Raw genomic sequence first — 23,799 nt, 5'->3', positions numbered from 1 at the left:
AACCCAGCACATAACAGGTGTTAGCAGGGAAGTGAAGAAAGTGGAACCGTCTAGCATTGCGGGTGGGAAGGTAAAAGGGTGCAGTTGCTGTGGAAAGCGGGGTGGGGTTCCTCAGTAAGTTAAATATATTATGACCATAATTACCAGCAATTCTACTCCTAGGTATAAACCCAAAAGAAATAGGGACTCAAACAAATAACTGTGTGTGCATGTTCTAGCAAAACTATTCACAACAGCTAAAAGGTGGGAAAACCCCAAATGCCCCTCAACAGACAAATGCATAAGTAAAATGCGTTCCATCCATACTGTGGAATGCTATTCAGCCATTAAAAGGAATGAAGAACTGATGCACGGTACAACATGGATGAACCTCAAAAACATAAGGCTCAGTGAAAGAAACGGACACAGGAAGTCACATAGAGTCTGCCTCCATTTATATAAAATGTCCAGAACAGGCAAATCCAGAGACAGAATGCAGATCAGTGGTTGCCAGGGCTTGGGGGAGGGGGAGTGGGGAGTGACTGCTAATGGGGAATGGGGTCTCCTTTAAGGATGATGAAAATGTTCCGGAACTAGACAGAGATGCTGTTTGCACAACACTGTGTATGTACTAAATGCCACTGAATTGTTCACTTCAGAATGGTTTCTTTCATGTCATGTAAATATCACCTCAATTTTTAAAATTAAAAATAAATAAATAATAACAGAAAACGGGCCATGGGAAGAACAAAGCCCAACAGCAAAAGACAGGAGTGCCTCCTCAAGCGGGGGCCCTAAAAGGGCCTCGTCCAGGAGGCGACGTTTCTGCAAAGCCTGGAAAGAAGGTTGAACGGAAGGGAAATCGCGGCCAGTTGCAAAGTCCGCAGGTAAGAGACCGAATATCAAAGTGAATTATTTAGAAATTCGTTCGTTTCCTTTTTTTTTTTTTTTAAACAATGAAACAGGTGCTTAGGGCAGTGGGTGGTGTGGGGGTCGCCTTAATGAGTTTAGGGGCTTGTGGGGCTCCCTGGATCCGGCCCCCGAGCCCTTGGGGCTCTTGGGGCGGCCTCTGTCCCTTCTTCGCCCCGCCCCGCGCCGGCCCCGCCCGGCCAGGACCTGGAGGCCGGGAGGGGGCGCCCGCTGGGTCCCCGGAGGGAGGAGAATACTTCGTCCCAAGTTTTCGCGGAGTTTCCTCGTCCCCACCGCGATCCGCACACGAATCCCTCTACGGCCCCCCAACTTTCAGACACCCCTTGCCGTCCCGCCCTCTTCGGAACTCCTGGGAGCCCTTGGACGCCCACCCAACTCCCCTGCCCCGTGAAAATCTCTTCTATTCCTCGACTGCCCCCCCCCTTACCCCGACCCGCAGAGCCCCGCTATGGCCCGGTCGTACGGCGGCCGGGTGCTGGCCGCGATGACCCTGCTGGGCATCCCCGCGGCCGTGCTGGCGGCGCTGGGAGCGCAGCTGCTGTTCCAGCTGCAGGCGGGCCGCGCGGAGCTGCGGGGACTGCGCGCCGACGGGCTCGGCCCCGAGCTGGGTGCCGGCCCCGGGCTGCCGGAGGACGCGGCCGGGGCGCTGCTGCCGCTGGCCGCCGCGCTCGCCGCGCTCGCCCTGGTGCTGGGCCTCACCTGCCTTCTGCTCGCCGCGCTCTGCGGCCACCTGGGCGCCGAGCTGGCGCGGGGGCCCGGCCCCGGCAGGTAGGACAGGCCCCTCCTCCCCGAGGCCCGGCTGGGGGCTGGGCGAGCCCAGGCGAGCCGCTGCCCCTCTCGGGGGCCTCAGGTTGGGGGAGAGCTTCCGCGCTTCCTTTCTCCCATCCCGTCCTCCCTTGCCCCCCTCTCTCCATCCCCCACTCCCTCTATCATCCCTCCCTCCCTACATGCTATGTTAGGTGAAAATTTGCAGCACGTGCACCGACCGCTGCACCGTCCGTTTTACAGAGGTGGAAACTGCGGTCACAGAGGACCCAGGGGCGGCTGGCCCCGTGTTGATAGCGCTTGTCATTGAGGGAACCCTAAGCTTTCCGTGCTTCTCTCGTTCTGTGGACTAGCCCAGGGAAGGCCCGCGGTCCCTGCGCGGCTGGTGTTGCTACCTCCCTTTGTAACTGTGTCTCACACAGGAGAGGCTGATCTCTCTAGGCTGCTGGGTTTGGAAGCGGGTGGACGAGATTTGAACTTGCTTCTGGTAGAGCCAGAGCCTGTGCTCTGGCCCTGGGTGGGGTTCCTTCCTCAGGCACCTGGGCTCAGGAACATGGGTACCGGGGCGGCAGGTGTCGGGGCAGGGAATGCTGGGAGGAACCTTCCCGGTGTTTCCCCTCCAGGATGCTGGGGGAGGGGAGGCAGAATCAGGGTCCAGGATTCCACGGATTAGAACGGATGGGAACTTCCACCACTGGAGTCGATCCCACCTAGAGTGTGCACTATCCATTCCATAGCTCAAGGGGTGTTGAAATGCACTGGTGGGTCAGTCAACAAATATGTGTTGGGTGCCTGCAGAGGGCTGAGCCCCGCACCGGGAGTAGAGGACACAGCAGAAACCAGGCGGACCCAGACATGCCCTCGTGGGGTAGACAATAGAGACAAGACAGTAATGTCAAGTGAGGATGAATGCTGGGAAAGGAAGAAAATGGGGTGATGCTGGGGAAGACGACAGGGTGGGGGTTGAGAAGGGACCATCAGCGGAGGCTTGAGTGGAGACTTGAAGGAGGAAAGAAGGCAGAAGATCTGGAGGACAGTGGTCCAGGCAGGGGGAACGCCATATGCAAAGGCCCTGGGGCAGGAGTGAGCTTGGGGTGTTAGAGGGAGGTCGAGGTGATTGGTGTGGCCGGAGGGAGACATGAGGGATATAAGGGCAGGGAAATCAGGAACTGGACCATGTAGGGCTCCTTGTGCTGTGGTGAAGATCTTGGGGTTTACTCTGCCTGAAAGAGTTATGAGAAAGGAGGGGAATGATCTGACTTCAGTTTGGAATAACCCCCTCCAGCCACCGTGGAAAAAAGGGGCCAGGAGGGCAGGTGGTGGGGAGACCAGGGAGGAGGCCACTTCCACTGCACCGGTGGGAGGTGAGTGATAATGGAAGCTCTCAGAGCCTCCGTTTCCTAAGCTTTCAGGAATGGGGAAGGGAGAGTGCACACAACAGAAGCACTTAGCATGGTGCCAGGCTCAAAACCAAGTCCTCAATCAGTCTCAGCTCTTGGGAATCTCTTTTTCTATCATCTCGGATAACAAGTTACCCCTGGTTTCTTCATTTCCCAAATAAGCTTATGGTCTGTAAAATAATGGAAGTCAGGTGTCTAGCAAGTGTCTGTGCATAATAGCTGCTTCATGAGTGTTGGATGTTTGAATGGACTGATGTATATGGGTGGGTCATGGGAGGGGGGGAAGGATGGTGGATGGATGAGTGGTGAATGAGGGATGGATGAATGGACAGATAGATAGTTGGTTGGATTGATGGATGGTGAATGGGAGATGGACAATGGATGGATGGGTGGGTGAAGGATGAGTGGATGGATGGATGGATGGATGCGTGGGTGGTGAATGGCAAATGAATGGATGGATGGATGGTGGCTGTTTAAATAAGTGACTGGATGGATTAATAGGTCCTGGTTAAATGGATGGATGGCTGTATGGTTGAATAACTGATGGGGATGGGTAGATGGTAAATGGTAATGGACATTTACCTGGAAGGATGGATGAGGGGGTAGATAGATGGATGGATGGATGGATGGATGGGTCCTCATATAGATCTCAGGTCCCCCAAAGCTGGGCCACTCTCCCTCCCTCTCCTCCGTGGCCTTCTCCCACCAGCTTCACCCCCTGAACCCGTTTTCTTCCTGCCCCCCCTCCCTCCCAGGTCTGACTGGTTTCTCTATGACTGCCGCCTCCTCAGACACGTGGCCCTTGGCCTTTTCTGCTGTGGGGTCTCTGTCTACTTAGCAGGTGCGTGCCGGGGAATAGAATATGGGGTGTAGAGCCCTGGGCGGGGGTGGCCAGGGGTAATGACCCCATAACTGAAGTCAGCTCTCCAGAGCCAGTCTGCCTGTGTTCGACTCTCAGCTCTGACACTTTCGTGCTCTGGGACCTTGGGCAGATTCCCACTGCGTCCCAGTTTCCTCATCAGTACAGTGGGGATGCATACATCCCTGCCTTCTAGAATTGCTGAGGGGATTCTGGGTTAGTCCCTGTGAAAGCCCATGCATGGCATCTGACCCCAGTGGGGGTTCCATAAGTCGTATTGTCTTCAGAACATTCTTGATTCTTCAGTTTCCTACATTTGGTTTGAACAAAAGTTTTCATGTCCTTGGTGGTTTTCTGGAGATAGTGTTTCACAGGTTGGTCTTAGTAAAAAGCTGTTTGGTTACAAATATCAGAACCTTCAGCTCAAGAATGGCTTAGGTTTAAAAAAAAAAATGCTTTATAAACCAGAAATGCAGTTGTAAATCCCAAAACATGAAGCAAAACAAAAACTAATAATGTGGGTACTGGAAGGACACAGCGCACAGTCTTCCCTTCCCTGACCTGTAATAACTTTTCTTAGATCAACATTCTCTCACCCACACTTGCCAGTAAAGGAACCAAATCATCAAGTTTCTTTAAAGAGACTCCTGACATTTTATATTTTGTTCTAATCTTGAAAGATGTGTTGATGGTGCTGCAGACTCAGTGCTGAATCATACATAAACCACGGGGACCCTTATAAACAACCCGTTTTCCTGGAAGAAGAAAATATTCCGCTGAATGAAAAAGAAGGGATTTGCTATTACTGTCTTTTTCTATCATTACTATTCCTACAACAGAAAAATAGAAGTTTAGAAGAGATATTTAAATTATTTATTTGTGAGATGTGAGCCTAGGGTTCATTATGGGAATATAAGGGTATATATGGGTATATAAAGTGCAGCGAACTCTGCATAACTTTTGCTGTTTGACTTAAGAAAATGCTCCAGCTGTGAGTTTTTTAAAAAAGAGAGTGGATGAGGTGACTCATGTATCTGTAAAGATCGGGGGTGTTTGGCCTCAGGTGCAGCAGGTTCTAGGTGCTCAACAAGGTAATCAGAAATGCCTCTTGTTTCACCTCTTCACCTGCTATCCTCTGGGAAAGATGCCTGTGTCTGTAAGTGCTTTCAACATAATGCCTATAACCTTGAGCCTTTTCCCAGGCTGGCAAAAAAAGTGTTGGAGACTTGTAGAATAAGATATCCTCATTCTAGTATACAAGAAAACTCACAAAGAGAAAAAAAGGTAACTATGTCAGCCTCATTAAGTGTTAAATTAAGAATTTGTTCAGCTCCCATTTAGATTCCTTTTGAGGTTAGGTGACCTCACTCAGCAAGAATTCCCAAGCACATCCAGCCAATCATCCAATCATCCATTCATTGCTAGCCAGAGCCAAAAGAATAATTGAAAAAACCTTTTCAAAAATGTGTAGAGCAAAAAAAAAAAAAGTCCTTGGCCTCACTTTAATATGTCAAACATGATGCAGTGTGGCATCTTAAAAGCAAGAGTACAGAGCTGGAGAAAGCATAAAAACAGCCAGCAAAGTGCCAAGAAAGCTTCCATCCCACTCTGGGCTTCTCTTCAACCAATTCTCCTGCTGCTCCAGTAAGAAAATTCCTCCCTACCCGTAGCCCAGTCTAAAGTCCCAGGGCTGGCTATGATTGGCTGGGCTTGGGTCATGTGATAGCTCTGCACCAATCACTACAACCAGGGGAAGCAATGCTCTGATTGGCCAAGCCTAGTACCATACACATCAATGATGCCGGAGAGGTGGGTCCGTGCTCCTACATTAGCGATCAGGGTGAGGGTAGGGACTGGACCCGTGGTTCTCAATGGGAACAGATTCTTCTGATCCAGGGGACATCTGGCAATATCTGGAGACATTTTTGGTTGTCAAGACAGGGAAGGGGGAGAATGCTACTGCATCTAGTGGGTAGAAGCTGCTAAATATCCTACAATGCACAGGACAGTGCTCATCAAAAAGAATGGTGCCAACTGGGAGCTGCACAAGTCAACAGAAAACTAGTACAGATTGGTCCTCAAGGTCAGGTCACCAACCATCTTGTTCAGACCAGCAAACTGAGGCCAGAGAGGGGCTGTGATTCACTGAAAGTTAATCACGGGACTCAGGAAGTCTGAGATCCGGGTTGTTTTAGTTGTGGTCAAGTATGCATAACATAAAATTTACTGTTTTATGGTAAAATGCATGTGACGATGGTGTGAGAGGATTAGATAGTTAAGCTGTGTGCCTATCATGTATGGGTTTCTGTGACTGCCCTCTGTTTGGGAGAGCTCTCCCAGGGCTTGGGGAGCAAACGTTTGTTGACTGAGTAAATGAGAGCCATTTCTTTCCCCAGCACTGTCCATCTATGCCCTGCTGCTCTTTGAGATCGAGACAGGTGCAGCAGCCGCCTCCATCCTTGGAGTGGGTGCTCTGGTCCTGGTGGCGGCGCTGACCCACACTCTGCTCCGAGCTGCCCGGGCCACCCGCCGCGGTCTCCATGAACTGTCCCCACCGCACTTTGAAGACGACCCTGTCCACCCTGCTAGAGTCTCCAAGGCCAGCCCCGGGGCTCCACCCCAGCAGGGTACCCACCGCCGGACCCCCTACTCATCCTTCCCAGAACCTGGGGGCCCCCTTAGACCCACGTTCGCTGCTACAGCACCTGTAGCCATGGGGGGAGGCCGGGAGACCAGCCTGCCTTTATCCTACATGCACCGGACACTGTCAGTTGGCAGGGGGCACTGGGAAGGGGTGACCCACGAGATGCGCAGCATGCTAGGCCACCGGCCAGGGGGCTCAGGGAAGGACTCCACACTGGTGTGAACCCAGGGATCAGGGATAGAGACCTGGTGTCAGGCAGCAGGAAGAGGACTCTGTAAAGATAGGTCCAGGCTCAGCCACAGTAGCAGTATGACTTGATTTCTCAGCATCCCTGGCTTGTGGCCTCAAGGTGGCTTCATGGCACAAAATGGCTGCCAGGGTTCCAGGCTTCACCTCCTCTCTCAGAGGGAAAGGCTGAGGCCAGGGGGTGCTCAGAACTTTCTGGAAATCTTCCTGGGAGGCCTTGGGACCCTCCTGCTTATACCTCACTGGCGAGAACAGAGTCACATGACCACATCTCCGGGCAGGGGAGGCTGGGAAATGTAGCTGTCCAGATGTTAGAGGCAGGAGGGGAGGGTCGGGCTTAAACAGTGGTTCTCTAAATGTCTCCATCCGTTTTACAGATGAGGAAACCGAGGTCCAGAGAGGGGCAGTGACTCACCAGGAGTCCCATGGCCAGTACTGAGCGTCAGAGTCAGGATTCGAACCAGGGTTCTGTAACCCCCATGCTGCTGACAGTACAAGTCTCAGACTGCGACTTCTTCCGGGCTGTGAGCATTTGAAATCCGTGTGTGCTGAGCTCAGAGTGGCCCAGGGCCACAGGGGTACCTGGAGGGCTGGACCCAGCCTTCTGGCTGTGGGCCCCTGGCTGAGGGCTTTGCTGCTCTGTGTCTCAGTTTCCTCCTCTATAAAATGGGGACATAAGCGGTTCCCCCCTCCTAGGGCTCCATTCCAGGTGCCTGTGCACAGTTGGTCCTCAGTGCATGTCCATCTGTGCTGTCATCAGTCTGGGCCCCTGGTGGCAGGGGGTTGATGGCCACTTCTGGGGCTCACGAAACTGCCAAGGCTTACAGTGGATAACTCAGAGCCCCAGGGATCTCCAGAGGCCCTAGCCCCACTCCCATCCCACATGACCCTCAAATAAACTCTGACCCTCGCTATCTCCTTTGTCACTTGAGCCACATCCAAACATGCTGTGTGGTCAAGCCCAGGCCCGGGGTAATGGGTGGGATGACAGGAATGGGGTGGGGAGGCAGAAGTGGGGGGCAAGGGTGTACTTCTTGTAGACCCTAGTCGGGGACCCATGTATATAAATCTTCATGCATATAAATTTCACCGGGGGTGGGGATGCCTGGCCTCCACCCTCACCCTAAATGGACAGATGTCCCCAGAATTCTCCCAGTGCATCCCTTCCTGGGCTACACAGACACTCTGAGGCCCAGGGAGAGGAGACAGCTCAGCCACAAAGTGCCTTAAAGCCCCCCTAGGACCCTTCCCAGTGGACAAAGAGGTGACAGCGCTCAGCTGGGGGGGCTGGTCCCCCAAGCCTGACCCTGGCAGGGACCCTGCTGATCCGATACACGCAGACCTGAGTGGCCAACCGACTCTGACTTCAGCTGCCTCCTCCCAGAGCCGCAGGGAAGCTGCACAGACCTCCTTGCTGGTGGAGTGGAGGGAAGAGATAACACATGAACGTCCCACGTGGCGCCTGACACGTGGGGCACCCAGTAAGCATGGGTTCTCGGGGAGCATAAGAAATATCAATGAAAAGGATCAAATAAGAATAAATGTCGGGGCACCTGGCTGGCTCAGTCTGTAGAACGTGCGACTCTTGATCTCGGGGTCGTGAGTTCAAGCCCCATGTTGGGCATAGAACTTACTTTAAAAAACAAATAAATAAATGTCACGTCTTTATCACATGCCTGGTTCTGCAGGCATGTGCCAGGCACTTTCCTGGCCTCAGTTAATCTTCAGGACAACCCCACTTACAGATGGGGAAACTGAGGCCCAGGAAGTGAGGCCACATGGTGGCGATGGCTGGAACCTCGTTACCCCATCACAGAGGGCTCCAGGACAGAGCAGGTTCCTGAGAAACACTGGGAATTGCCGTTTCTGAGAATCCCCTGGAACAGGGCAGGCCCCCAGGACTCCGGGGTGTGAGAGAGGAGAATGAGGAGGAAGGACCACGGCTGTCTGCCAGCGAGCAGCACCTCATCTCCTGGACTGGGCAGGGGAACCAGAAGCTGGACCCCTCAGCCTCATCCCCAGGGCCAGGACTAGGGTGCAGGTGCAAAACTGGAGACCTGAAAGAATTGAAAACAGGTATTCAAACGAATTCTTCTACAAACACATTCATAGCAGCACTAGTCATAACTGCCAAAAGGTGGAAACAACCCAAATGTCCATCAACAGATAAGTGGATAAAAAATGTGATCAATCCATGCAATGGAATGTTACTCAGCCATGAAAAGGGACAAAGCACTGACCCATGCTACATATGGATGAAGCTCGAAAACATCATGCCGAGTGAAAGAAGTCACACACAAAAGGCCACATACTGTGTGATTCCACGTATATGAAACATCCAGAACAGGCAGATCCATAGAGATGGAGCAGATTAGTGGGTGCCAGGGGCTGGGGGAGTGGGATGGGGAGTGATTGCTCATGAGGACGGGGTTTCCCTTCTGGGTGATAGAAATGTTCTGGAACTAGACAGGAGTAATGCTTGCACAACATTGTCCGTGTACTAAATGCTACTGAATTGTATGCTTTAAGATGGTGAATTCTGTGTTATGTGAATTTCACCTCAATCAAGACAAATTTAAGGAGGCACTTGATCTCAGGCTCCTGCAGGGGCAGGTGGGCCCCTGAACTAAAATGAGCTCCTTAAATGTTGCACCCCTCGAGCTTGCTAGCCTCATTCTTGTGTGACCCCTGATCATCCTCATGGGACCCAGAATAGGAGCCCTGAAAACTATGCAAGGTTCCAGCTTGGAAGGCCAGCTGGGAGCGCTGCCCATAGCCCAGTCGAAACCTACCCCCCTTGCCGTCTCTGCCCTGGAAGGGACACCAAGCATCCTCATATCTCAGCCAGAATCAGGTGAGAGGGGATGAGGCTGGTCCTGGGGCTGGAGCCAAATGCTCAGGTTGCTCTGTGTCCTCCAGGAGCTGGGACAGACCTGGCTCAGGGAACAGTCATGCGACCTGCCACTTTAGTTTCCTTTATAAAATAAGGTAGCCTCCTCCCCTCCACCAAACACAGCGATGAGGACCAAATCAGAAAAGATATTGATGTCTCCATTAATTCCACGGGCCATGCAAAAACCAGCAGCTGTCGGCATCCTGGTGTGATTAGAGAGTGGACAATATCTCTCAAAGATGTTGCCTTGGATTGGGATCATCAGAACCAGACCTTGAGATGATTTGGGGGATGTGGTTTGTTTATGTGGGAGGGTACCTCAGGAAGCCCTAGAGCCCTTTGGGGACACCAAGGAGCAGACAGTACTGTGGGCAATTGAGGCTCCATGCTGCTAGGGACCTCAGGGAGACAGCATAAAGCACACACAGCAGAGTGGTCCCCACACTGGGGTGTTTATCCTATGACCTCCATCAGGTATTGGCTGAGAGCTGCTTCTAGAGAGATTAACCCCTCACACTTCTGGTCTTCCCTGTGCACCAGCTGGACACACCCCTGTGGCCAAAGGAGGCCCCAGGCAGGGTGGGAGGTATTTGCTGGGAATGACATTCATCATGGAGAGATGAACATGGAGGGGGTGAATGGGAGTGAGGCACAGAGAACATCTGCTCCAGCTGTGTAAGCATTTCTCAACAGCAGGTACGGTGGGGGATACTGAAAGCACTTAACCACACTATTTCCGGTTGAGAAGAACTATGGAGTTTTGGGAGCCCACCATGGGCCAAATACCCTGCCTAACTCACACAAGCATCACCGTTGTTGTCCCCTTGATACAACCCGTCTCTCTTTTTTAGTTCTATGCATGCAATCTACTGAAAGTGGCAGAGTGGAGCTGGGGTCCTCTGTGCTGGTGACATTTGGAATGGAAGGCCAGATGCCACCTTGAAGGAAATTGCTCAGCACAACAAGGGGCATATTCCCCCCCCCCATACACACCCCAGAAAACACTTCATGAACATACTTTAAAACATATTTCACGAAATAAGAATTTTGAAAGGACCTCATGAGCCCTCCATCTCAGGACGGTTCTAGGTACAGTGCAAATTCGACCTTAGGCTCAGAAGAAGACCCGAGATGCAAAACTGAGTTGATTTGGATAAATGGAGCAAGAATCACATAAATACTACCTGAAAATCCAGCACGTTTTCTTTCCCTGACTTCAATATCCTTTGCGTTTGTATCCGTTAGCTCTTGCTGCATAATAAATCATCCCCCAAAGTTAGCCGCTCAAAACAACACCCATTTATTATCTGACAGTTTCTGTGGGTCAGGAATCTGGGCATGGCTCAACTGAGTCCTCCCCTTCAGACTGCAATCCAGGTTCGACGGGGGCGGGATCTCCTTCCAAGCTCACTTCGTCGTTGTTGGCAGGAGTCCATCCATTCCCTACAAGCTGTGGAACTGAGGGTTCCTTTCTGGCTGTTGGTAAGAGGCTGCCCTCAGTTCCGTGACACATGGACCTCTTTATAGGCCAGTGTGCTTTAGCAAAGCCAGCAAGAGAGCCTGCAACCAGACAGAAGTCACTGTCTTTTAGAACCTAATCATGGAAGTGACACCCCATCACCCTTGCTGTATTCAGTTGGTTAGAAGTGAGTCACTAGGTCCAGCCCATACCCAAGGGAGGGGATTACAGAGGCCTGAACACCAGAACACCATGGTCTTTGGGGACCATCTCAGAAGCTACCTCACGTCTCATAAATTCTCTTCAGGCTCTGTTCAAAGACAAGTAAAAAGGGCAGGTGGATAAGCAAGATGAGAAAGGAGTGTTTTCCATACAGCACAAATCAGCTGTTTTCAGTTAGGATCTCTAAGCCGGCAAGAGTGTGCAGAACAGCTAAGGAATTCAAGCTCTGGCAAGACAAATGGCCAAAATTAACACAACTGACAATGCCGAGTGTTGGTGAAGACATGGGGTCACTGGAACTCTCATTCATTGTGGGTGGGAGGGTAAATTGGTACAACAGCCTTGGAAATCTGCTCGACTGCATCTGCGAAAGCCAAACATAGGCCTCGCCTACCACCCACAATCTCCACTCGGGGCATTTACACAACAGGAATGAGTGCGTGTTCCTCCAAAGACATGTACAAGAGTACTCAGGGTGGTTTTGCTCAGTGGCCACGGACGGGAGACATTTAGCAGCGGGGGAACAGGTGAACAGACTGGTATACCCATGCAGTGGACTCAGCAACGAAAAAGAAAGGAATTATTCAGCAATGAAAACGAAGGAATTATTCATACAGGCAACACCCTAGATAAATGTCACAGACATGATATTGAGCAAAATTAGCCAGACTCAGAAGAGAACTCGTTAGGGCATGACACTTCTATCAAGTTCAAGAGCAGGCAGGATGAATGATGAGGTAGAACCCAGTAGCTTTAGGGGGCTTGAAGGGGGGTGGCAAGGGGATGTTTGAATCTAGCCCAGGTGGGTGCTCTGATCGAGGGGTGGAGAGAGCAGAAGGGGCCACAGCTGGACTCAGCAACATTTGAACACAGGAAGTGTGGATTTTGAACCAGGATGTGGTTGCATCCCCCAGGCACCTGCTTGGACTTTGCACTCCAGAAACCGTTCGGCTGGGAAGGCCTTTCAGGGATGGGAAGTGTTTCTGCAAGTCAGTAGAGCAGTTGAGGGACGCGTGCATTCTCCCTCAGAGCTGCGCTGGGGTAAGGCCCATTGAGATACCCATTGTAAAGATGGAGAAACTGAGGAATAGAGAGGTTAAGCCACTGCTCAAGGTCACCAGCGAGTGAGCGGTGGAGCTGGGACCTCATCTCGCCCTATGACACCTGTCTCAGGTGGGAGCAAGCCAAAGGCAGGAAGGATAAAGCTTTGGCTCCCTCCTGTGTAGCCCAAGATGGCGTAAGCTCAGCCATGGCAGTCAGGATTGATGTGGCCCAAGTCGGGCGTGGGTGGGTGGGCTCTGACGTGAGCCCGCACTTCCCCAGGCTGTCCTCGGGCCCCGTGGAGCTCAGAGGGTTGGGATTTTGCCGGGTCATTGGCCTAGCAATACCAGCAAGTCCAGTCAGATCCGGGGCCAGGATGGCTCCTCTGGGGGCCCCTGGTCACCCAAAGAATGCCCTGGAAAGCGATCCAGAGCTGGTTTCAGGGTGGCCAAGAGGGTGACCAGGGAGAACAAACAGCCTTTGCTTCCCGGCCAGATCAGATTCCACAGCCGGCGCCAGAGCAGCCTGGGCGGGACCGGCAGGTGGCAGCTGTGCCCAGAGAGGGGAGAGGTGGGGAGATGTCTCAGCACCAAAGGCCTAGTTTTCCCAAGGCAGCTGCGCTATACGGGGGAGGGCGCACATTTTGCGCAGCCTCCCCTGGTCCCCCCTCTCCAGGACAGCTTGCTCTCTCTCCTCTCAGACTCCCAGGACAGGGCCATTCTGCTTTCCTCTGACCCCAGAGCAGGACAGGATCTGCCCCCTCAGACCCCCAGGACGGTGCCATTAGATACAAGTCCCCGGGTGGGCCGTACGCCCCTTCCGGGGGCCCAGTGGGGCACGTTCTGGCCAGTGATCTGTGAGCAGAGCTCCGACGAGGCACTTACAGGCCAGGGTATTTCACTGACAGGGCAAGAGCTTCCTGAGCCTGTCCCCAGTGCTGTGGCAAGATGGTGGCAGCACCTTCGGGCAGGTCTCAGAGACCGTGACCAGCAGAGTCTGTTGCTGCCCAGCCGTGGGCACGTGGTACGAATGAGAAAGAAGCCTTAGTCTTTCTAAGCCACAGAGATCCGGGGACGTTCCTGACTGCAGCAGAACCTGGGCCACCTGACGCTACGGGGACCTAGGGTGGACAGAGCAGAAAAGGAAGAAGCGCGGGCGTGGGAGAAAAACGGCGTGAGTCTGGGGTCGTTAATTTACAAATCGGTCCACCCCATTATGCTTAGATCCTGTATTTGTGAGTCCCACGCGAAGAGTTGCCACCCCCAAACCAATATTTGCAGCACTTTGTGGTCATTCAGGGACATGCACAGAGCAGGGGGAAATGTGAATCACCGAGGCACATGGTTCCTGTTGAGGTGGGATGCAGTGACGCTCCGCCAACTTGCTTTAGCTTGGACTGTGAAGAGGTGGCCTTTTTATGGTCTATCTAGTGGCACGTTTTTCACATTTTTGTGCTTTTTCGTTGGCAATTTTGCTATTTAAAAAGGTCTGCAGGGGCACCTGGGTGGCTCAGTCGGTTAAGTGCCTGCCTTCGGCTAAGGTCATGGTCCCAGGGGCCTGGGATCGAGCCCCGCATCGGGCTCCCTGCTCAGCGGGAAGCCTGCTTCTCCCTCTCCCTCTGCCCCTCTCCCCACTGGTGCTGTCTCTCTCACTCGCTCTCTCTCTCTAAGTAAATGAAAAAAAAAAAAAAAAAGGTCTCCAAGCATAGTGCTTAGTGTTGCCTCTCCCCGAATGCAAGAAGGCTGGAATGTGCCCCTGGAGAAAATGTGTGTTAGATGAGCTTTGTTCAGGCATGAGTTATAGCTCAGATGGTCAGGAGTTCAATGTTAACCAATCAGCAGTATGTATTAAACAAGGTGTCTTGAAACACACACAACAAGGTCACGGATTGATTGCTTGAGAAAAATGTGACCAAAGGCTTGCAGGAACCTACTTCTGTATTTGCTGCGGAATCCAGTATTCCCTGACTCAGTTTTCACTGCAACGTTATAGAACGTAAGGACAGTGAATAATGAGAATTGACTGAATGTATCCATCACAGAGCAGAGCAAAAAGACACATAGAACAGCTTGAAGGTGAAGAGAGCAGGCTCTGGATTCAAATCTCAGCTGTGGGAGCGCCTGGGTGGCTCAGGTGGTTAAGTTTCTTTTGCCTTCGGCTCAGGTCATGATCTCAGGGTCCTGGGATCAAGCCCCACATCCAGCTCCGTACTCAGAGGGAAGTGTGCTTGTCCCTCTGCCCCTCCCCCTGCTCATCCTCGCTCTCTCTCCCCCAAATAAATACAATCTTTAAAAAAGGAACATCTCAGGGACGCCTGGGTGGCTCAGTCGGTTAAGCGGCTGCCTTCGGCTCAGGTCATGATCCCAGGGTCCTGGGATCGAGTCCCACATCGGGCTCCCTGCTCGGCGGGGAGCCTGCTTCTCCCTCTGCCTGCCTCTCCCCCTGCTTGTGTTCTGTCTCTCTGACAAATAAATAAATAAAATCTTTAAAAAAAAAATAAAATAAAATAAAAAAGGAACATCTCAGCTGTGACCTTAGCTGCCCCTGCCTCAGTTTCCCTATCTGTAAGATGCGCAAAACCAGGGCTTCATAGCGGGGTGTGGGAACACCAAACGAGATACTGTGCATCAGGTGTTGGGGATTTGATCCCCTCCCCACGATCTAAACGTAACTGAAAGTATTATTCCTGCTACGAGCAGTGATGGAGGGGCAGACCGGGTCTTCTCTGTGATCTACAAGCCCACTCAGTCACTCACTGAGCCTGTCTCCCCCTCTGCGGAATATTCTGGGAGGGGCAGCAGTGCTGCCTCCCCTCCCCGATTTTGCTTACTGGGTGGGCATCTGCCCCCGACTCGTGCTGGGTGTGCGTGGCAAAGACCTCGAGCCACAGAGGACCCGCAGCCAGGATCGGGACTCCAGACAGTGGGCACAGGGTGGTGTTTATTGCCAGGAGGACGCCCGCGTGGCCTCCAGGCACCAGAGGGTTTTGACACAAATGACTTGAAGGCACTGGTTTCCGTCCAGCCCCCACCCCTGCCCTGCAGGGCCCCGGGGGCGAGAGACCCCATCACCAAGCAGACCGGTCGGCCCTGCTCCTTCTCCAGGGCTGTGGCTCTGTTGGGTGGCTGAGGCTCTAGAACGCCCTGCGCCGCCAAGGTTCCCAAGATGCTGCAGGGCGGGGTGGCTGCCAGTCCCGGGGTGGTGGGGGTGTCGGGCAGGGGGCTCTTCCCTGGGGCTGACCAAGAGCTACGAGACGCTGGGGGGTAGGCGTGCAGCTGCTGTCTTCTCCACCACGAAGCCGTAGTTATACTGGGGGGCAGTGTTGGGGGCAAGGAGAACACAGAGTGAGTGAGGGGCCACAGTGGTGCGTGAGGAATGGTGAGCGGGTGAAGACCATTAGGGACTTAGCGAGCTCCAGCCCTTGGGAGATGGGGTGTGGCTGGGGGAGACTGGGGTAGCAGGAAGGTGGGGGTCCCCCAGCACCCCATCCTGGGCCCCGCACCCACCTCCTCCTCAATATCTGCCAGCGACTTGATGGTCAGATCGGCAAAGGCAGAGAAGGCCTGGTGGGCAGAGGCAGGTCAGTCTTGGGTGGGGACCCTAACCTGGAACTCCATTCCCTCATCCTCAAGGAGGGCCTCCCCCAATATTTGCCTGAACATCCCTTCATCCTTCCAGCCACAGCCTCCTGCCACCAGCATCTAGTTGTTCCTCCCGATTCCCCATTCTGTGACTAAGACCCTCCAGCTTCTGGCCTCCTCCAACCCAGGAACATGGGCCTCTGTGCTGGGGCACTGGGTACATGGATGACCCTCTGCATCCTGACCCCTAGGAAGGCAACTGGCAGAGGCAGACCCAGGCTCCCCAAGCAGAGACTCACCAGGGGGCCACAGCTCTTGCCCTCGAACCGGGGGTGCAGTGTGAAGGGAACACCATCCATGGCTGAGGAAAGCAGGTAAGGGTAGGGGCTGAGACACAGGGAGCTTGCGGCCTGCCTGCGGTCCACCCCAACCAGAGAGGCCCAGCCCCAAACCCCAGGCTCTCCCCAGTCTTTGCAAATATTGGGGAGGCCCAGGCCTGGTTCCAACCCTGGCCCACCCCTTCCTGCCTATCCCACCTTGAGCCAGTCTTGCCCCACCCCGGTGCCTCAGTTTCTTGCTTGGCACTCACCTGAGATGCCGTAGAGGTTGGAGGCCTCATAGATGGAGTCACTCCTCCGCAGAGTAGACGCCCGAGAGCCTAACCTGGACAGGGTCCGCTCTGGAAAGCCACCCTTGCTGGTGGAGGCAGGACAGCGCAGGTCAGGCCTAATTCCCCCCACGGCTGCCCCATTCCCAAGCCTGAGCACTCACCTGGGCTGGGCATGTGGGTCCAGGGAGAGGCCCCGCATGTCCTGGCTGAGAGCTCGGGGCTTGGGCACCGGCCTTGGGGCCTTGGCCTTCTTGCACCAAATGGCAAAGCCCCCCATGTCCCTAGAAGGAAAGAGAAGTAGGGAGGGGTCCTGGCCCAAGAGGATGACCCCAGCCCTTTGGGGGATTTGCCTTCTATCTTAGCCCTCGCCCTGAGCAACATCCGAATTAATAGTGCTGGGTCCGATCACAGAACTGTGTGCTTCAGACTCATCAACTCACTCCTCACAAGAACCTTGTAAGACTGATACAATTAGCCCTGTTTTTAACCTGTGGAAATTGAGGCACAGGGAAGTGACAGAAGGCACGCAGGACAGTCCCTGAGGGTCAGCAGGGCAGATATGGGAGCTGGAGGGCAAAGGAGGCCAGAGGCTGGGGGTGGCCCTACCCTACTCGCAGGTATCCCGGCACCGTCTTGGTCTTCCCACTCAGCCGGACATCGAACACGGCCGTGTCTGCAGCCCCCAGGGGCATCAGCTTCACACACATGCGTTTCTTCTTGGACACGGGGGCCTGGGGGGGGGGGGGGGCAAGGGAGTGAGAAGAGGGAAGAAGCAGCGAAAGGGGCCCAAAGATGGCTCCAGGATGATGCTCGCCAGGGTGCTGTTTAAGGCAGCTCCCTGGACAGCTTTAGGTCAACGGTTAAATCAAGAATGGTAGAGCCAGAGGAGGGGACTCCATGTAGCCTTTAAGAGCCGCTGGGGCAGGCTTATCTTTGGTGACATGGAGAGGCATTCATGGGGTGACCCTGGGCATCTACAGCAAGGGTGGGCATCTGTGGAATCAGACAGAACTGAATGCCCATCCTGGCCCCGCAAACCTCACTTTTCCTTAGTCCTCTAATCCAGAGATCAGCAAACTCTGGCCCATAGCCAAAGGACGTCCAAAATCTGCTTTTGCAGGGCTTATGAGCTAAGAATGGTTTTCATGTTTTTAAAGGATTGGCGAGGGAGGAGCGGGGGGCAACGACACTATCTGGCCCGCAAAGCCTAAACTATTTACTATCTGGACCTGCGCCGAAAAAGTTTGCCAACTCCAATATCAATAGATACACCCTGAGAGTCAAATACACATGACAAGTCACAGTGAGAGGCAGGGGGAGCCAGGTGGTTGGAAAGCCGGGCGGTCAGGGCTGGGAGGGCAGCACCAGGGCTACAGGAGCCGGAGGAGAGGGCTGGGGAGAGCTAAGCAGAGACCTGAAGGAAAACCAAGCATGACTAGCCGGAAGAGTCGCGGAAGGGTGCTCCAGGCAGAGGAAACAGTGTGTGCAAAAGCCTGGAAAGGAAAAAGCTTGGAAATGGCCCGTGGTTCGGCTTGGCTACGGTGTAAGATGTAGCAGGAACAGTAATAAAACAGGTCACAACCCAATGGCACATTTTTACGCGGGGCAGGGCATGTGGCCCCGCCCCAGAACAGGGCTCGACTCCACAGCCAACCCGGTCATCACCCAGTGCATCGAGTGGGCGGTCGAGGCTCGGAAAACAAGCACCTGTTGTCCCTCCACCCGTCCCTGGTCCTACCCACAGGGACCCCAACGCGGCCCCCTACCCCACCCCCAACCTCCGACGCGGGCCTCACTGGAGTCCAGGGGGTCGCAGACCGGGGAAAAGCCCGGTGGGAGGGGGCTCTTGTCAACCAGGACCTGGATATCGGCCACCACATTCTCCTGCGGATTCTGAGGGGGAGGAAGGGGAGGACACAGCGACAGTCACGCTGCAGCGGGGACAGCGCGCCTGGCGTAGGGCCCCGCAAAAGGACGGGGAGTGGGCGGACCCCGGGGATGCCAAAGGAGTGCGCCCCTTACCTCTAGGCTGCCCAAAGAACTGAGGCACAAAAAGTAGCCAGACTTCTGCGCGAAGCTCTTGCCGAAGTTGGCGGGCGCCCCTTCCACCGTGCAGGAGATCTAGGGCGTGGACCGGAGTCAGGACCGGGCTCCTTCCCCGACGCGGCCGCCTCTGCCCCCACTAATCCCCGGGCCCCCGACGTCGCTCACCGCACTGAATCCCCGCGGCGGAGGCGCCGAGGCCGACGACCAGGCCAGGCCAGTCAGCGGGGCCGTGTCGGTCCCGGGTCCTGGATCCATCCTCCCAGCCAAGAGCCGAAGGCGGGGACGGCTTCGGAACTCCGAGCCGCCGACCCGCGGCTGAATTAGGGTAGGAGTCTGAACTACAAATCCCAGATACCATAGGGAAGGCGCGGGGAGGGGGGTCAAAAGAGCCGTCTGCGCGTGCCCGGAAGACAGCTGGCCAATCGTGTGGGAAAGGGAAGCCACGCCCCCGTACGTCGCGCAGGCGCGCCCGTGAGCGACGTTTGCGGAAAATTGTGTCGCTACCTTCTCACCCCCGGCTATTTCCGACATCCCAGCTCTGCGCCAGAAAGTCTGGGCTTGCCCTAAACCAGAACTACGCTCCCCAGAATCCCTTGCGGCATCAGCCTCTCCAGAGACACGCAGGGACTTCTAGGGGAGAGATGTGAAAAAGCGCAATTCTAGTTCTAGGAAGTCATCCTAAACTGAAACTTTCATGGGTTATGCAGGGATTAGTTTAAATAACAAAAAATACGGGCCGCCATGAGCCATGAAATCTTGTGTAACTTGAGGACTTGTTCATGTTACTGGTGGGAGACTCTGCGCTGTGTGAATGGAGTCTCGGTTCTTGGATTCCCCACGGAAGATTTACCCGAGGATCCGCGCTTGAGTAAAGACAGCCAGAAGGAAGGTGGCAAGCGCAAAGCAGTTCATGAAGAACCGCACACTCTGGAGGTGGGAGAGCGGGCAGGCCCAGAAATGGCAACTGACCTGAGGCTATAGGGGTGTCGTTTCCTATTATGTTTATGAGCATAGCTACGGTGGTCCGCTACTGAGGTTTCCGGTCATCTAAGGGACTCCTCCTACCGGTTGGGAGGGGGAGTTTTTGGCTCTCCCGCGTCTTGCCGGAAGTGTCGTGGCCATCTTCCCCCGCAGGGGGGCGTGAGCTGGGGGTAGAAACCACGGTGTAAATACACTATAATGAACCTAGGCAGTCACCCTGGGGTACAGATTGGAGAGGCGACCACGGGTTCTGCACCTGTGGTTCTTGGTCGACTAGCCCGCTGCCACAAAGCCACAAAGAGAGCCCCCAGGCTTCTAATGTGTGACCTATTTATCGCCGCCCTTGCCTCCAGCTCAGGTCCAGCTAACTGCCTGCTCCATCATTCCCAGACACAATTAGTTTTTTTCAATGAGATATCAAATACTTAATATGGATGCTTTTACACCCCTCAGGGGAAAATATGGAAAATTAGGGAACAGAGGATTATCTCCTCTTCTATATTTCTCCATTTTCTGCAATATCATGGGTTGGCCCACTTCTAGCTCTTATACGACCCGTGAGCTAAAAATGGTTTTTATATATGTAAATGATTGAAGGGGGAAAAAAATCAAAAGAGTACTTAGTGACATGTGAAAAATATATGACATTCAAATGTCAATGCCCATAAGAAACAAATATCCTGGGATGCCTGGGTGGCTCAGTCGGTTTAGCATCTGCCTTCTGCTTGGGTCATGATCCCAGGGTCCTGGGATCAGTCCCGCATTGGACTCCTTGCTCAGCAGGGAGCCTGCTTCTCTCTCTACCTGCTGCTCCGCCCTGCTTGTGCTCTCTCTCTCTCTCTCTCTGACAAATAAATAAATAAAATCTGAAAAAAAGAAACAAACGTCCTGGAAAAGATGACCCAATAATGAGAAGGGGTTTCAATTAGCATGGAGGTGGCTTGCTTGGTGGCTGTCTGGCTGCATTGGAGGCAGATACCACAGCAGCAATCTAAGCACATGCGAGATAAAACACAGACTGAGATAATGACTCCCAAAATAAGTAACCATTTTTTCCACCAGGACTCCCATGATCCAAACCATTCATTTATTAAGTCCCTAAGCTGGGGGTGGGATCACTCAGGGCATTCACATGTGTCCTCATGTGCTGTAATAAAGATGATACATTAGCAGACTCATCAGATACGAACACACAACATTCTGCTTGGATAATGGCATAGGTGCCTCCTTGCAAGACAGTCATAATGTCCAAGTCCGTCCTAATTAGGTGGACAGCTTTTCTCATTAGGGACATTTCAGGGTTTAGTAGGACAGGCTTTGTTGGCTATCATTTAAGGCTTTACTGGGTGAACTTAGTAAAGGCGTCTATGTGAGCTATAACTTCCTCCAGGCCAATGGACGGAACAAACATGGTGACCAAGTGATCATACCAGTGGAAAACAACGTGCCCATCTGCACTTGAGGAGAGGGAGATTGGCAACTTTTGTTACCGTGGAGCAGATTTCTGGGAGACCCCAGGGTGTAGAGGCCCAACCACCCAGGTGGAAACCAAGCCAAAGATTTGAGCCACACAATCATTGGGTCCCATTTGGATTTATGTTACAGTGATGTCCATCCCATATCCCTGGTGTATTTGGGTTGGTTCTGTTTAGAGTGTTTTTTGTTTTTTGTTTTTTTTTTTCTGTTCCCCACATTGAGGTACATGAGTGCTCAACTGTCTATAAGCCGGGGTAAGCCACATGAACCCATCCCAAATCTGAGTGATGCCGCCTAAGGCTCTGAGAGTGATATTTTTAGGACCCTTCGGATGGGCTGCCTGTTTCATTCAATCAACAGAAAGAATACCCAATGCCCAATGTTATTGAGAGATGTGCCACAGGCCAGATTTCTGGCTCAGTATTGGTAATATCAGCTGAATTAACAGCACCTGTCCTAGCTTATGCTTTCTTAATGTACTGCTTGAGTGCCTTCTGCTCCCCTCCCTGGAGGAGTGGTATCCACCACAGCAATCCTGACAAGCTAAAGAGGGGTGGCTGCGCGCATACCCACCAGTGTGGATTAATTCCTTTGCCAGGCACACAAGTGGGCCCCCTGTAGAAAGGTATTTCCCTCAGGTGCCCATCCCGTGACCAGACACCCCAGGGGCAGCAGAAGTCTAAGGCCAAAAAGACAGATCTGTAGTAGAAACTTGTATGGGGAAGTCTTGTTAATGTGGCTGCAGCTTTAGGAACCTGGCCAGGTTGTGCATATCGGACCGGACCTGGTGGCCGGGGAGGCAGCCCCGTCAGGCGTGAGGAAATGGGACTAGGGGCAGGACGTGCTCAGGATCCCTGTCTCCTCCCCTCTTTCTGTGGTGCGTGTTCCATTCCAGGTATAGTGGGTTTCCACAGATCTGGCTTAACAGCAGGACAACAGGATCCCGGTGGAGATCGAGTAGATACCCCTCACCCAGGGGGTGAAGTAACTCACCCATCGCGGTGGGAGATCCCATTGTAAACTCCGGGAGATAATGCCTCTCCCAGGCGGGATGGGGCTTGGTGTCCTCAGCAGCCCAGCGCGTTGATCCACCGTGAGAGTCAGGGCAGTTGTTATCTCTGGAGACTCTAATACCTTTTTGGAATTGGGTGCTTCGGCAGGGGTCCCCAGACTGGCAGATGGGGTGGTTGGTTGGTCATTCAAATGCATTAAGCCTGCAAAAATCCCTTCGTCCACCTGGCCAAAGTGGCTTTACCTGTTAGTGATTTAACCTGCTGCTTTAATAGTCCATTCTTCCTTTATCCCAACCCTGCTGCTTGTGGTTTGCGGGGGGATGGAGCCTCCATTCACTGTTCTTCTGCCCAGTCTTGCACATCATGACCCTTAAAATGTGACCCCAATCACTGTCTATTTGATGAGGATTTCCATACATCATACTCAGTTTCTCTAATCCCCTATTGGTGGCAGCCTGCTTTGCACGGTGACAGGGGAAAGCTTGGGTTAGGCCCGATGCAAAGACCTTGCAAACCAAACCATAGTTCAAACCCTCACTCAGGGGGCCTGGGTGGCTCAATCAGTTAAGCATCTGCCTTCGGCTCAGGTCATGATCCAAGGGTCCTGGGATGGAGCCCCACGTCGGGCTCCCTGCCCAGCGGGGAGCCTGCTTCTCTCCCTCCCTGCTCCTGCTCTCTCTCGCTATCTCTGTCTCTCTCTCTCTCCAATAAATAAATAAAATCTTAAAAAAAAAAAAAAGAATTTGCTGTACCTTTTCTATAGATTTCCAGGGCCCCATGCCCAGGGAGGTCCCCCTCATTGAGCCAAGCCTCCCTGCAGGCTAGAAGAATCTAATCTATAAGGGAGTGAGTGCTTTTTTTTTTTTAAGATTTTTTATTTATTCCTTTGAGAGAGAGAGAGAGAACACAAGCAGGGGGAGCAGCAGAGGGAGAGGGGGAAGCAGGTTTCCACTGAGCAGGGAGCCCGATGCAGGACTCAGTCCCAGGACCCTGAGATCATGACCCAAGCTGAAGGCAGATGCTTAACCTACTGAGCCACCCAGGCGCCCCAGGAAGTGAGTACCTTGAGCTCCCTGAGCACCACGCAGGGGCCATCAGAGGGCGGGGTGTGTGGTGGTGCTGCTCCTTTTCTCGGCCTCCTGCCCAATAAGAGAAACTCCATCGCCCCCTGGATCCCATAGGTGCACTGCCCACGCCTGGATACTTTCCCTGGCCTTTGGCTGGGATTTGGCAGCCATTTCGATAAGCTCAGCGGGAGTATATTCTCTTACCTTGCACATTTCCTGAACTGGGAGCTGCCCCACTGGCTGGGACTGCTGTTGCCTTCATTGGTAGCAGGGGTCCACTACCCAGCGGTCTGCAGCCTCCTAGCTTTGCAAAACAGCATGCTAAAGTCTCCACGTAAGGCCTCTGTGCGCATTAGCCCAGCCCGTGTGTTCGGGACGTCCCAGACTCACACGGCAGTCCACAGGCATCTGACCTACAAGTAAGTCACCCCTCCCCACATACAGGTCAATGGCCAACTTGGCATTTTCCCTGGAGGTGCCTCTTCCCCAAGGCCCATTCCTCTGGTCTCCCAGCTGTCTGCCCACGGTTGGCTCCAACCTCGGGAGCTCCCCGGGTGAGATCTGAAATTAGCCCCATACACGGAGGG

The 23,799-nt window shown here is 53.5% G+C and overlaps 2 protein-coding genes across 2 annotated transcripts; one reads left to right on the top strand and one right to left on the bottom strand.

The window, feature by feature from the left end:
• Positions 1-1,357: 1,357 nt before the first annotated feature.
• Positions 1,358-8,848, top strand: TMEM221 (transmembrane protein 221). Its single transcript, XM_032412369.1, has 3 exons — positions 1,358-1,677; positions 3,830-3,915; positions 6,330-8,848. The coding sequence occupies exons 1-3, from the start codon at positions 1,358-1,360 to the stop codon at positions 6,797-6,799; spliced, it is 876 nt and encodes a 291-aa protein (XP_032268260.1). The 3' UTR covers positions 6,800-8,848.
• Positions 8,849-14,961: 6,113 nt separating this feature from the next.
• MVB12A (multivesicular body subunit 12A) lies at positions 14,962-19,014 on the bottom strand. Its single transcript, XM_032412370.1, has 9 exons — positions 18,841-19,014; positions 18,652-18,750; positions 18,415-18,522; positions 17,236-17,360; positions 16,791-16,910; positions 16,609-16,715; positions 16,319-16,380; positions 15,945-16,001; positions 14,962-15,747 (listed from the first exon to the last, which is right to left on the bottom strand). Exons 1-9 carry the CDS (start codon positions 18,928-18,930, stop codon positions 15,685-15,687), a joined length of 831 nt encoding a protein of 276 aa, XP_032268261.1. The 5' UTR covers positions 18,931-19,014; the 3' UTR covers positions 14,962-15,684.
• Positions 19,015-23,799: the final 4,785 nt, after the last annotated feature.

Source organism: Phoca vitulina, unplaced genomic scaffold (genome assembly GCF_004348235.1).
Source record: "Phoca vitulina isolate PV1807 unplaced genomic scaffold, GSC_HSeal_1.0 scaffold13, whole genome shotgun sequence".
NCBI classification, from domain to species: domain Eukaryota; kingdom Metazoa; phylum Chordata; class Mammalia; order Carnivora; family Phocidae; genus Phoca; species Phoca vitulina.
Note: the sequence above shows the minus strand (reverse complement) of the source record. Positions and strands in the feature narration are given on the sequence as shown.

What these genes read in the sequence shown, in the direction of transcription:
- MVB12A (XM_032412370.1), bottom strand. Translation starts at nt 18,930, where the DNA reads ATGGATCCAGGACCCGGGACCGACACGGCCCCGCTGACTGGCCTGGCC. An exon ending in TGGACTCCAGTGAGGCCCGC is followed by an intron (nt 17,361 to 18,414) that starts GTCGGAGGTTGG and finishes CCCCCCCCCCAG; the next exon opens with GCCCCCGTGTCCAAGAAGAA. An exon ending in GACCCACATGCCCAGCCCAG is followed by an intron (nt 16,716 to 16,790) that starts GTGAGTGCTCAG and finishes TGCCTCCACCAG; the next exon opens with CAAGGGTGGCTTTCCAGAGC.
- TMEM221 (XM_032412369.1), top strand. Translation starts at nt 1,358, where the DNA reads ATGGCCCGGTCGTACGGCGGCCGGGTGCTGGCCGCGATGACCCTGCTG. An exon ending in CGGGGGCCCGGCCCCGGCAG is followed by an intron (nt 1,678 to 3,829) that starts GTAGGACAGGCC and finishes CCTCCCTCCCAG; the next exon opens with GTCTGACTGGTTTCTCTATG. An exon ending in GGTCTCTGTCTACTTAGCAG is followed by an intron (nt 3,916 to 6,329) that starts GTGCGTGCCGGG and finishes TTCTTTCCCCAG; the next exon opens with CACTGTCCATCTATGCCCTG.